The 14,973-nt window shown below is 34.4% G+C and overlaps 1 protein-coding gene across 1 annotated transcript in view; it reads left to right on the forward strand.

Moving 5' to 3' along the window:
- LOC106877697 (protocadherin-23) overlaps positions 1-14,973 on the forward strand; it is a 111,859-nt gene that overhangs the window by 74,388 nt on the left and 22,498 nt on the right. Inside the window, exons 31-39 of the mRNA XM_014926651.2 lie at positions 1,109-1,249; positions 2,570-2,669; positions 3,849-4,100; positions 5,337-5,467; positions 7,794-7,953; positions 8,799-8,933; positions 10,047-10,174; positions 11,606-11,809; positions 12,556-12,644. Of these exons, the coding sequence (XP_014782137.1) occupies positions 1,109-1,249; positions 2,570-2,669; positions 3,849-4,100; positions 5,337-5,467; positions 7,794-7,953; positions 8,799-8,933; positions 10,047-10,174; positions 11,606-11,809; positions 12,556-12,644 (1,340 nt within the window). The remainder of the gene's footprint in view (positions 1-1,108; positions 1,250-2,569; positions 2,670-3,848; positions 4,101-5,336; positions 5,468-7,793; positions 7,954-8,798; positions 8,934-10,046; positions 10,175-11,605; positions 11,810-12,555; positions 12,645-14,973) is intronic.

A 14,973-nucleotide genomic window follows, 5' to 3' on the forward strand; every position in this document is an offset into this window, starting at 1 on the left:
TATATATATATATATATATATATATATATATATATATATATATATCTACATACATACATACATATATATTAAGAAAAAAGAGGCAGTCATAATTTTGGTTAATTCTTTATTAATACTTTTGTCTCATTGATTGAGACTCCTCAGATATGAGTCTTACAGAAAATTTCTTTGCCTTTTATACAAATCTAGCCGAGGATTTGTTTTTGTCTTTCTTTCTCCCATTCTTTAAAAAAACAAAACCTGGGAAGAAACTACTATCCCCAAATATAACAATAAAAACCATCTCACAGAAGAAAAATGTGAAAAAGTTGCTGCTTTCTCTCTTTTTCTCTTCCTCCTTTCTTTTTACTTTCTTCTCTCTTTTTCTCTTCCTCCTTTCTTTTTACTTTCTTCTCTCTTTTTCTCTTCCTCCTTTCTTTTTACTTTCTTCTCTCTTCTGTCTTTCTTTCTATCTCTCTCTCTCATTTTTCTCTCCTTCCTTCATTCCTCTTTGTTCTTTCTCTTTTTCTATATATATACACACATATACATAACAAAGCAAACAAAAAAATATCCTCATCCAGATTTCTAAAAAGGCAAAGAAATTTTCTGTAAAATTCATATCTGAGAAGTCTCCATGGATTAGACAAAAGTGCTAATAAAGAATTATCTAAAATTCTGACTATCTCCTTTTTCTTCATATATAAAATCTGTACACCACTTCAAACAATCTATATACATACATACTGACATATATATATATATATATATATATATATATATATATATATATATACACACACACACACAAAATTATAATTTGCAGAATAAAAGCATTACATTTGGGTCAACAACTCAACATACAACAGTTGTATGTTGAGTCGTTGACCCAAATGTAATGCTTTTATTCTGTAACTAAAATTTTTTATCCCTGTCTCAATTAACTTGAGCATTTCTCTTTGCAATCCTGTAAAAAACTAATTTGTTTCCTAATAAGAAACGATTACTATTACCTATCTCTCTCTAAATATATATAGAGAGAGAGAGAGAAAGAAAGAGTTATCTTCTATTCAGTTATGTTATATCCCTTTTACTCTCAAATTTTACACTTGTTTGTCTTTTTGAAAAGGCTAGAGACAATGGCAACCCACTAAGACAATCCACAGTCACTGTTTCCATTAGAGTTGAAGACCAGAATGATAATCAGCCTGTTTTTGTGACAAGTAGCCAAACATTTTTTGTCAAAGAAAATGACAGTCCTAATCTGTTTGTAAGTTCTGCTATTATTTCTTTGGAAATTTAAGTCTAATAATTCTCTACAATTTATGAACTTGTCTAAAGGTACCTAAGCCTGCTTATTGGTGTTTAAGGAACCTTCAGCACGTTTTGGTGCATCATGCCACTGTGTGAGTTTTCTCTCTTATAACTGCAGGTGCATTGGTGTCGCATTGAGAAGAGAGAAAACTTGTAGAGCAACATGATGTACTTAAGCATGTTAAATGTTAATATATAGCGTGTGTATGTGTGTGTGTGCACGCATAAGGATATGTGTGTGCGTGCATAAGGATATGAGTGTGTAAATATATTATGATGCTCAATAAATTCAAGAATACTATTCAATGATAGATTTCTCTTTAGAATGCTCAGTAATAACTATTTTCAAGGATTTAAAAGAAAATACTGTTGCCTTTTATTCTTGAATTTATTCAGTTTTATATGCTATTTACTTATTGAGTACTTATCCTTTGTTGTTTGTTTGTACATTGTCTAATTATGTTCATGCATGCGTACACACACACACATCTATATACATATATGTGTGCATGTACACACACGCACACACACACACACACACACACATATGTATGTGTGTGTGTGTGTGTAGATTAGTGGTTGCATCCATAATCATAAAATTGTAGTTTCAATTCCTGGATCATGTAGTACGTTGCTTTTTCAGAAAACATGAAAAAAATTTTGATGTCGGGCGTTACTACCCATCACTCAACCAGTTTGGTCTATACATTTTTTCTCTTAACCTTTGTTCTACTGTGCCAAATTTTAAGTATTTTATGTTTAAATGTAGCTTATTACAAGTCAGACATAATTCAGAAAACTAAATTTGATTTCGATTAAAACTGAATTCGTGAGACTGCTTGGAAGACACAGACTGCGACAAAAAAGCTACGTTAAGAATATTATTCAACTACGGCAGTAGTTGAATGATGTACCACAGAATCTGAAAAACTGACTTTATGAACCTCTGGAACAGGAAGAATCTTTGATCCTTTTGATTTAATATATATATTATTCTTTAACAAGAATAGTATTGGCGGTAACTCTGAAGATTTGGCCACCTAAGCCATCATATACATGGAAAGTATGGTTATAAGATGTCCTAAAAATGCTGGATAACATTAACTGACAAAAATTAATAAAGTCTAAATATTTTAATTGAATGAAATGCAAAATGACTGATTTTGAAGTTATAGTCATCTTGCATCATCTTTGAATGTGTTGAGGAGCGTAAGGTTCCCCCACCCCCCACCCTTTGAGTTTCTTTCTCTTACTTTCTCTTGTTTTCTATTCTCAGGTTACCAGTGTCACGGCCACTGATGCTGACTCAGGATCTAATGGTCGGATCTTCTACAGACTAGTCAACAGTTCTTTACCATTTACTATTAATCCTACAAGTAAGCAGTTCTTTGGTTTTTTTTTTTTTAATAACTTCAAAACATTGGTTCACAATGTGTAAGCCAATGAGGAATCCTCTACATGATTACTTGATTTGCTAAATATAGTAGTCAAATCTCTCCTAAGTCTTGTCTTGAAAAGAAAAGGACGTAGTAGATAACATTCCATTTGAGAAGTTATATTGGCCTTCAGTCAATGATGAGAATGACAAGGGTTCCAGTTGGTGCAATCAACAGAACAGCCCCTGTTCCTGAAATTAACGTGCAAGTGGCTGAGCACTACACAGACACGTGTACCCTTAATATAGTTCACAGTGTGACACAGAATGTGATAATGTTGGTCCTTTGAATTACAGGTACCACTAATTTTTGGCAGCTGGGTAGACTGGAGCAACATGAAATATAACACCTTGCTCAAGGTCACAATGCACCACTAATCCACTTACCTTCACTATGTCTGAAAAAGTGGTCATGATCGTAGATGTTCTAGCTGAAGGCTGTTCTAAGGTTAAAGAACAACTATGACCACTGAATACTTCTACATAGTAACTTGATATAACAGCCAAATTGCCTTTCAATCATATCCATTCATTTAAAAAGAAAGGATATATCAGATAGTCTTATGTATACTGTTTGAAAAAAGATGGGTTGGTCATGACTGGAATGCCTTTCTTCCTAGTTTTACAAGGACAAAGGTGATTTGAGATTAAATAATAACCACTGCCACACCCACATAATCCTCTATGATGTTACTCAACTTGCAAGAGATGGCAGCCAAATTTCCTTCAAATCACACCCTATATTAGATCTGTGGATGTTAATCAGGGCTGTAAATCAGTTGAGTCAGAACTGATGCAAAAGCAAAATGGTAACAATGACAATAATAGCATCAACATCTGTCTCAATGAACCCGAATCCACAACTCTGAGGGCAAAGTGCTCTGACGGTACACAGCAAGAGATACAACCTCCTCCCTCCATCTTTTCTAGTCCTCAGCCAACATCGGGTTTTCTCTCATTTTCTTCACTGTCTAATCTTTGATATTAGCTCAGTTACTCTCTTTACAGTCTTCTTTTTTACATCTTTAAACAAATGAAATAAAAGAGAATTCCACTCGATTCTAGTCTGTCTGATATAATTGTTATGTTCTAATCATCTTTATCATAACTTCCATTACAGCTGGGGATTTATACACCACTCATAGTCTTGACTATGAAACAAATACAATGTACAATGTAGAAATCCTTGCCAGTGATTTGGGTGAACCACAGCTCAACAACACCCACACCATAACTATCAATGTCACTGATGTCTGTGACAACCAAATACAGCTTAGACCAACTGTCTACATTGCTAATAACATTGCAGTAGATCGTACAATGTTGGCTTTTGCCAACTCTGCAGGTGAAACCTCCTTCACACTAGCAAAAGGTTAGTAAAGTTCTCTGGATTTTGCTTTTGATATTTTGATATGAAAGAAAAAAAATATTTAACATTTTAATTTTGTTTAAACAAAAGAGTTTTCAAATTCTGTGACCTTGGAGTATTCATTTATGGCAGAATTGGAAGATCACTAGGCAAGATATCTTTTGGTATTTAATTATGGTAGAATTAGTAGACAAACAATCAAACACCTAGAAATATTCTAATTATGTCTATGTCCTGATTTTCAAGTCCTATCAAAGTCAACTTGCTTGCCATCTTTCAGGGTTGATAAAATACCAGTGAAATATTAGTGTCAATATCAGGTGACAAACTTGACTATCAGACATTGTTATACATTGCTGGTCACAATGTGCTTTGCCTCGTTTTAGCATTTGAATGATGCCTCCGCTCTGGCTGGCTTGGTTAACATTCCCCACTGATCAAAAGGAGTACTGGAGCAATGTGAAATGAAGTGTTTTTGCTCAAGAACACAATGCACCACCTGGTCTAGGAATTGAACCCATGATCTATAGATTATGAGAGACTTTGGCCTAGTTTTTATGGACAGCAGAAAAGCCACTTACCCCCTCTCTCCTTAAAGCTGTGTATTCCTCACACCCACCTTTCTTTCTCTTCCTTGGCATTTTAAAAGTTAGTTATGTGCATGTGTATGCATGTATCTATGTATTTACGAAAGTATGTATGCAGCATCACGTGTATATCCTTGAATGACATCTTTATTAATGTTACCATTCCACTACCACTCCATATTTGTCACTTACAAAATGCTGTTCTTCCTCTTCCCTGATATCAGCCACACTCATTATATCACCACATTTCCCTTACACTACACTCTTTGCACCCTTTGCATTTTATCAAATAATAGCCCAACCCCACTAGGGGGGACCCATTGTAGATTTTTATTGAAATTCAATTAGTTTATAATTGAACTGGATGTTAGTTTAACATGTATGCCAAGTTTCGTGAAGATTGGTTCTCATTGGTGTAGGCAGCAAGATGGTAACAGACAGATAGGCAGGCAGAAATTGCCATTTTATATATAAGATGTGTGTGTGTCTGTGTCTGTGTGTATGTGTATTTGTGAGTGTGTGTTTGTGTATCTTTGTGATTATATATGTAAATGTATATATGTGTGTAAGTGTATATATTTATATGTATGTGTGCATGCACCTGTTTTTATGGTGTTACAAACAAACAAGATGAAATCTTTATTTTGTGCAGATCAAGGCATATTCAGTATTGATGAGTCAAGTGGAGGATTGAGTATTTCATCAAGCTTCCCCAGTCAACCCAGCAGTTACAATATAACAGTGATGGCTCAAAATCAGTGCAATATAACGGTAGAAGAAGAGGTATGTAACAATATATTGTGTATATATGTATGTATATGTACATGTCTTTATATGTAGCTGTGAAGGCCCACAATCAGTGCAAAATAAGAGGAGAAAGTGGAATACAACACTATGATATGCAATATACATACATACATACATACATACATACATATATATATATATATATATATATATATATATAAACCGCTAACTCCACAAGCTTTTTTGTTCTTTCTCTTTATTTCCTTGTGTTCCTTTTCTGTTGAAGAGTGTAGACTCAAAACGTAAAAGACTTTCTCACCTTCCTGAGCATCAAACTTATACACCTGCTTGTTGTTTATACACCTGTCTTCATCTTTTGTTTTTCTGTAAATTTCAACTATATATATATATTTATATTTATATATATATATATACACACACACACACACACACAGTAATGCCTCAATATACGAGTTTATTTGATCCCAGAGACCACTCATAAAGTGAAGAATCACAAAGCAGAGCAATAATTTCCCATTGTAGCAATGTCATAAATTTTAATTCGTTCCCAGAAGAATATTTTACCCATAATATTTATAATATTTGTAAATAAATGGCAATAAAACAATAGTAGAATGCAAAGAATATCTTATGTAAAATAAAAAGAATGTCAAGATTATTTATAATAAAAATTGTTATTATTATTATAATCATTTTCTGAATCGTTTTCACTTGCACTTGTAGACTTCACCTGTAGAAGCAATCACTGATTCACAAGCACTTGTAGATGGACTTTGGAATCAGTCTAGAGTTGCTCGCTTAGAAGAAACTTTTTTTCACTCTCTATATATTTCTCAGTACCATGCAGAAGCATTTGTTATGATAGTGGAAACTTTTATATACTAATTTATTTTTAGAATTTATGGGAGCAACTGTCTTTGAAGACAAATATTGTCATTGAATGCTCAAAATGAGGAGTAGAGAGACAGCCAACAACTGATGAAGGTTCCTTTCTCTGTGATTCTTTGTCCTGTTTTCCATTTTTTCTCGTGGTTTATGTATTTCACTTGTTTTCCCCTCATTTGTTTACGTATTTCATGTCATTTGCACTGTTGGTAACGTCCTGTACCCATATATGCATGTATATATATAATATATAATATATATATATATATATTATATATTATTTATTATTTATATATATATGTATGTATATCTTGTTGATATACATATATAACTAACTAACTAACTGACACTCTGTCACAACAATGAGAGTTCCAGTTGATCCAATCAACAGCCTGCTTGTGAAATTAATGTGCAAGTGGCTGAGCACTCCACAGACACATGTACCCTTAATGTAATTCTCAGGGAGATTCAGTATGACATAGTGTGACAAGGCTGGCCTTTTGAAATATAAGTACTACTCAGTTTTGCCAGCTGAGTGGACTAGAACATGTCTTGCTCAAGGACACGATGCACCGTTGAACTCACCACCTTACGACTGTGAGCCAAATACACTAACCACTAAGCCATGCACCTTCTGCTATATATATATATTTAAGGCGGTGAGCTGACAGAAACGTTAGCACGCCAGGCGAAATGCTTAGCGGTATTTCGTCTGCCGCTATGTTCTGAGTTCAAATTCCGCCGAGGTCGACTTTGCCTTTCATCCTTTCGGGGTCGATTAAATAAGTACCAGTTATGCACTGGGGTCGATGTAATCGACTTAATCCGTTTGTCTGTCCTTGTTTGTCCCCTCTGTGTGTAGCCCCTTGTGGGCAGTAAAGAAATAATATATATATATATATATATATATCAGTGCTGCTGGACTGGCTCCTGTGCAGGTGGCAATGAAAAAAAACACCATTTTGAGTGTGGCCGTTGCCAGTACCGTATGACTGGCCCTCGTGCTGGTGGCACGTAAAAGCACCCACTACACTCTCGGAGTGGGTGGGGTTAGGAAGGGCATCCAGCTGTAGAAACTCTGCCAGATCAGATTGGAGCCTGGTGCAGCCTTCTGGCTTGCTAGTCCTCAGTCAAATCGTCCAACCCATGCTAGCATGGAAAGCGGACGTTAAACAGTGATGAAGATGATGATGATATATATATATATATATATATATATATATATATATACACACACAACAAGAAATCTAAAGAAATTGCTTTCAAATAAAAATACCTTATGTGATATTTGTTCCAGCAATTTTCACAGACAATCCCTTATCACTTGCACCACTAAGTAATCCCTTGGAAACCTTTAACCTGTGTCACTATTGTTCATCAAACAAAAAGCAGAATAAAATTAGAACTAACATCTATCTATTTACTAATCTGGGTTTTGCATTTCTGTCCTCAATAGGTCACCATCAAATTCTATAATGCTCCAAAGATAAGTTCTGGAAGTGTAATAGAAATTGAAGTTGCAGAAGAGATAGTCAGCAATAGAAGCCTTTTCAATTTCTCTTCCCTTGAAGAATTTCAAGGCACTAATGTCGAGTTCCGGCTCACAAACTATAAAGGTAAATTTGTTTGACTAGACACCCCACCTCTCTCTTTCTCTCTGCCTTGTTTTTATATGTTTGTCCATACAGTGTATCAAACAATATGCATCTCACATGGTAGTATTATGAAATAGATGCTTCTTTGTGATTCTGAATAACAAGAGCCCACATGAACATTATTTGCAATCATTGTCCCACTTTGAGAAGCACTACTCTATAGTGTTACTTAACTTGCTAGAAATAGTAGCCAAATCTCACTCAAACCACACTCTTCCTTAACTTATAGAGCTGAGTTCAAATCTAGCCAAAGAAGAAGCTGTCTCTCACTGCTGTCGTCTACAAAATCAGGAGAGAACCGACCACCCCTAAACATACCTCTGATCACCTGCGATAATGAGGTGGTTGTGAGCAGCAACAGTTATTAACTTGATAATGAGAGAACAGACATCTGCTTGGTCATTCAAGCTGCTAGAAATAGCTGCCAAATTGCCTTCTTATCACAACCTACCATCTTTTTACCTTTCTAAAAAAATAGGACAGCCAAATTGAATGAAATAGTCCTGAATATTTAAACGAGATAAGACAGGATGGCCTTGGCTGAGATGTTTTTTTCAGCAAGAGATGTACTGGATGTGAATGGGGAGATGATACTATCATTAGATAATGTCATTTCAGATACACCATTTCTAAATAAAGAACAAACTGCAATTGCTTTGATCATAGGTCTTTTAGACCTAGGGCTAAACAACAACTACTACTACTACTACTACTACTACCACCACTATTACTACTACCATTATAACTACTACAGAAAAACAAAATAAGGGAAGATATTTTGTCAAATCTCCTTTCTTTTCTTCTAGAATATTTCTATATCAAAGATAAACAACTGATGCATAAAAAACCAATAGACAGAGAAAATAAACCAATTCTTAAACTTAATGTGGATGTTGTTAAGTCAACTCGAGGAAAAAGATCTGTTAGCAGCAATAACATTGGTGAGGAAGTCTCCTGTTTAATTCTTCCATTCTTTAGTTTATTCTTTATTTCTTTAAATCTTTCTTTCTTCTCTTAATCTGCTACATCATGTAATTAGTTCTTATTTTTGGAGGATTTTATTGTTAAATTCTTTCATGCTTTTTTAAATTTTTTAAAAATTCTTTAATCTCATACTTCTTTAATCCTTTAATATTCAGATTACTCCCTCAAATGTAATGCTTATTTATTCACATTGCTTTGAATTAATCATGCATTATCTCATAACTTTAAGATTTCGATGATGTCATTGTATGTATTTAGAATGACATTGTAGGATAAGAGTAAGAAGCTGGATCTGGTTGGTTTGAACATAAAGCAGATAGAATATTTGGGCCAGATTTGGTCAGTTTAAATGCTAAAGGGTTAATTCTGTTTTTAATACATTGATTTAATACTTGAGTGCATTATTTGTTTAATACTTTAAGATTCAATATTAACCATGACCAACCTGCTATAATAACAAACTGACAATACTTTTTGTTAGAACTCCTTACACCTAACCTGGGATAATGCCATATTATTTGTTGAAGCCAACTATAATTAATTTGGTATAATGACAATACTTCTTCTTTGAACCAGTTTTACTCAGTCTGGTATAAGGACATACCATTTACCTGTACCAGTCTTGTTAGCATGAAATTTCCCACTAAATTACACTGGAAGTTCTTTCTCAGTTCTGCCATTTCCATAATTCCATATGACTATATCAACAAATCTAACAGCATTAAATATTGCATTCTTATTTCGACACTTAACCACCCTTTGTATTGGAGTGATGCAAGTCAGAACTCTACCGTCTCAAACCAGTAAGGGAGCTTCTATGATGTTACTCAATTTGCTAGAAATAGCAGTCAAATGTCACTCCTATCACCTTAAAAAGAAAGGAAGGCACATTTGATAATGCAGTTCTATAAAGATTGTCTGAATAAAAGATGAAATGGTGTCTTGGCTAGAATGGCTGGAACATATTTAGCTTGTATGTCTTCTGAATCACATCTAAACAACAACAATTACAGCAAAGATACATTTTCATTCACCTTAACAAATACATTCTAAATCACTTTTTATTGTAGTTAAAACTCTTGAAATAGATGTGAATGTCAAAGATTCCAATGACAATGGTCCACAATTCTCAACAGATACACTCTACTTTGGAATTCCAATTTCTGCCTCACTATTTTTTGAAATTGGCAAAATACAGGTTTGTTTATTTATTTTTTAATTGATGGATTTTGCCAAGGAAAACAACACTGTCTGAGCTTAATTTTCAATTCAGAATAAAAAGTACTTAAGTTTCCAATTTCATACAATTGCTATAAACAAATAAAAAAAAGAAAAAAAAACCAGAAAGATGTAAAGAGTTAATACAAAGTTCATCATCATACTCATCCATCATTAAGAAAGACAGAAATTCTAAAAACGGAGGAAAATGCACTGTAAAAGTTCATGTTTAATATGCTTTTTGATCTTTGGGCTTTGTCTTAAAAATCTCAATATGATTACCTGAGAAGATAATCTACTTTTATCTGATATATTAGGTTTTAATATGTTATTTTATCTAAAACATATTCCAATGTCATAAAAATCATGAACAATAATTCCTTCTAACTTTGGCTCAAGCTCAGTAGTTTGGAATGGAGGGGGAAGTTGATTCAGCTTCACTGATATTTATTTTATTAACTCCAAAAGGATAAAATGCTAAGTCAACCTTGGCCGCATTTGTACTCAAAATGTTAAAAGCCAGAAGAAAAGACACAAAGTATTTTGTCCAATGAGGTAACAATTCTGCCAGCTTCCCTCCTTAAAATTTTAAAAGAAAATAATGTTTCCATTACATCATTGTGATTTTTCTTAAAAAAATGGATAACATAAAACTTTGCAGCTTCATATCATGTATTATACACAGCCATGATTTTATTGTTGATTTTGACAGCAAAAAGGGCATATTGTACTTTTGCAATAAATATTGTTAGAAGTAACTGGAAATACAGCATCAGCACAAACAATTGCCTGGCTGAGGAGATACTGCAGCAGCCATGCACTTGACTTACTTGATGAGATGCCAAATGTTGCAAATGCCACCAAGTGAAAAAAATGTTGGTGATACCCAACAATTTATTCATACTCTACATGTAGCTCCCACCTCTGCTAAAGCATTTAGAATATGTGAGAGAAGGAACGAATCAGAATACTGTATATGACAAAGGCTAAACCCATCAGGTCTTTTTTTCATTATTTCCACACAATTCCAGTGGTTCCAGAACCGAAATGTTTAACTTAATTGTTTTATAGCTGTTAAAAAAACAAAAAAACTTGGATAAAAAACATTAATTTTTTCATCAGATGTTAGGTTGTAGACAATATGATGTTGATTATGTCCATTTTTGTTAATTTGATGTCATTTGTGTCTATTTGCATAATGAAGGAAAACGTAACAAGTATGGTGTATAGTGTTTTTTTTTAATGGAAAAGGTTTTTTAAAATAATAGTTGTGAAGAAAACGAAGGTTTGTGTAGACCAGCATAATGTGTTTCAAAGATAGAAAACGTATAAGACGTGATAGTTCAATGAAATCTCTCTTAATAAACTTAGTTATTCAATATCTAGTATATTCTGTTTTATATCCCTTTAGGCTGAAGATAAAGATGCTGGGGAGAATTCTGTTTCAGTCTATAGTTTAACAGGTAAAGATAGGGACAAATTCTTCATCAACCCTTCAACCGGCAATCTCCATAATCTGTTTGTCCCAGCAGCTGTTACGCAAAAAGAGTATATAGTTACTGTAGTAGCTGTTGACCAAGTAGACTCTACTAAACATGATACAGTGAATGTAATGGTAAGTCAATACAGTTAATTCTTAGTTTTTATATTTTGTTATTTTTTATTATTTAATAAGAGTAGTATCAATAGGCTTCTGGTAATATTGATTTAAAATTTTGGCACAAGGCCAGCATTTTCAAGGCTGGAGGTAAGTTGATTACATCAACTCCAGTACTCAACTGGTCCTTATTTTATCCATCCCGAAAAGATTAAAGGCAAAGTTGACCGCAGCAGAATTTGAACTCGAAATGTGAAGATGAATGAAATACTGCTAAGCATTTTGAACAATAAAGATAAATGATTCTGCCAGCTTGCTACCTGAGATCAATTACACATTCACATCTGACAAGCTTTAAGGTAGCATTTGTAAGAATATACAAACTTTTGTGTTGGTCAGGAATTTTGAAGCAGTAAATGCTTAAATACACTAAGTGTAGATTGCTGTGACTTGGGCTCAATTTAAATAATTGTAGATTAATGTTTGCAGAAAACATATAAATAAAGAACTAGGGTTATGCTTGCAGCTGAGGGAACTCAGCAGCTAAAGGCACTCAAGGATCACGTGGTTATTTTAAATGAAGTAGAATATTCGGCCTACTGCCTAAATGTCTACTGTGTCCTTCCTTCTGTAAAACAGTAAGGAGGATGTGATTTGAAGGAAATTTGGCTGCTACTTCTAACATGTTGAGCAACCACATAGAGGCTCCTACAAAGCTTAAGGTTTGGCTGATTCTACTATTTACCTTTTCTTTCTCTTCACAGATGGCAATCTACAGTGATGAGTTTAGCATAATTCTCACTGTAAATGCAACTGATGATAAAGTCCTAGAAAATAAACAAGAAATTATCAGGTTCGTCAGTAACAATCCTGTCATCAGCATCATCATTTATCATCATCATCATCATCATCATCATCATCATTTATCATCCATTATCCATGCTGGCATGGGTTGGATGGTTTGACGGTTTTACCAGGACTGGCAAGCTGGAAGAGCTGCTGCAGATTCCAGTCTGATTTGGCAGTTTCTGTGGCTGGAATGCCCTTCCTAATGCCATCCATTTTGCATTGTGTGCTCAGTGCGTTTAACATGGTACTGCAGAAGTGTTTTTACATGGCACCAGCACAAGTGCTTTTTATGTGGCACTGGCACAGGACTCTTGCAGACCAATCCTCTTCACCAGGAGGAGTGGTCTTAGCACTTCTGCTGTGCAGTGATAGCATTTAATCATTTAATGTTGAGTTAATGACTAAACACTGGAACAGTCTAACAAATCATTCTTCTTCTTATTATTCCCATCTTTGTTGTTTTCTGCTTCCTCTTTCCTCCTTCCTCTTCATTTGCATCATTATCATCATCATCATCATTCTTATATTGTTATTATGCAAACTTTTACTGCACCACTAACTGTACCTCTGTCTTCCTGATATCTGTAGAATTGTGTTGATGTGTTTGACTTCATTGTGAGATTTGCTTTATTGTTTCTGTTGTTAGTTTAGTGTTTCTTCTATTTGTTGAGTAAAGTTTGTGTTGTATCATGTGATTGAGTGACTATAATGTACTATGTCAAGCATGTGAGTTGGTGTTACAGTGTTCAGCACTGTTTATGTAAAAAAAAGTGTAGTAGTGAATGGTGACTGGGTAGAGTAGGTGACATTTTATCAAGTAGTGATAGTATAGGGGCTTCTATTGTTTTCAGAGAGAGTTCAGTTTGAGTTGCACTATGGAAATGAAAGTCTTATCTATGATGTGGATGTCTAGTAGGGGTCAATTTTAGGCTGTGTGTAAAATCGTGAGCCTGGAATGGTGTTATGCTTTCATTCATATCTTTTTTTTTTAATCATATTTAGTGTTCTAACTATTCTAGGCACTATTTTCACTTTGATATCGCACATCCTATGTTTCTGTATCATTCTGCTTTATCTGCTACAAAAACTAACTCAGTTGCTCACAGCCCAGTAAATATAGAGTCATATTTATGAAAAGAACAGTCAGAATGTTTACCGATGTGCAAATTGCTTGGTCAAGCTACATTTAAATAATCAATGCTGCAGGAAGTGTTAATTATTTAATTCTAGCTTGGCTACAACTTTACCCAAGTATATTTTATTCAAAGCTGCTTTGTGCAACAATTCACACACTGGCATACATCCTGTCTGCTGTGTTTGGAAGTATAACTATACTTACAGGGTTGTGAGTAACTGAGTTAATTTTCAAAACTGACAAAGCTAAACAATGCAGAAACATGTGTCCTATGATCTAATGTTGTCATTCACAGCCCAAAACAAAATGTGTATTTACATGTCTAAGTGAAGAATTGTCTCCCATGACTATTATTGCAGCAAAAGGATTTAGCATGTCTGATTACAATCAAATGTGTTCAACATGATTTTATACAAATATATTTTATTCAAAGCTGCTTCAGGCAACATTAAGTGTATACATATATGTATATGTATGTGTTTGTATGTATATATGTACGTACATGCATGCACACACACACACACACACACACACACACACACACACACACATCATCATCATCATTTAACATTTGTTTTCCATGCTGGTACTGGTTGGACATTTTGACAGGAGCTGGTGAGGCCAGGAGCTACAACAGACCTCATTGTCTGTTTTGGCATGGTTTCTACAGCTGGATGTCCTTCCTAATGCCAACCACTTGACTCAGTGTATTGAATGCTTTTTACATTGCACCAGCACCAGTACTTTTTATGGTGGCACCAGCATCAACAGCGTCATCAAGTAACTTACAAGACAAAAACCCCCTCAGCTGGGAGGGAGGAGTAGTATTGAGTTGATGAGTGGTTAAACATATAGAGGAACAGGGATAGATGTCTTGCTGTAGAGAAGATACATGGGTACCCTGGCTGGAAGAGAAAGGAGAGTGAGTTAGAGAGTAAGATAAAGAGAGCAGTAGTGAAAAAGTTTAGGCTGATAATAATGATGCACTCCCCCGTTGAAGAGGACATGAGCGTTGAGCTTTCGCTGAATGACCTGCACACAAATGATTTGTTTATAGGGATCAAACGTATGTGCTGTACATTACCTCACTCCCCTCCATCAAACCGTCACCTAAATAATAATTATAATAATGGTTATTACGTATATGTGTGTGTGTGTGTGTGTGTGTGTATATATATATATATATATATATATATAT

Source organism: Octopus bimaculoides, chromosome 22 (assembly GCF_001194135.2).
Source record: "Octopus bimaculoides isolate UCB-OBI-ISO-001 chromosome 22, ASM119413v2, whole genome shotgun sequence".
Classification (NCBI taxonomy): domain Eukaryota; kingdom Metazoa; phylum Mollusca; class Cephalopoda; order Octopoda; family Octopodidae; genus Octopus; species Octopus bimaculoides.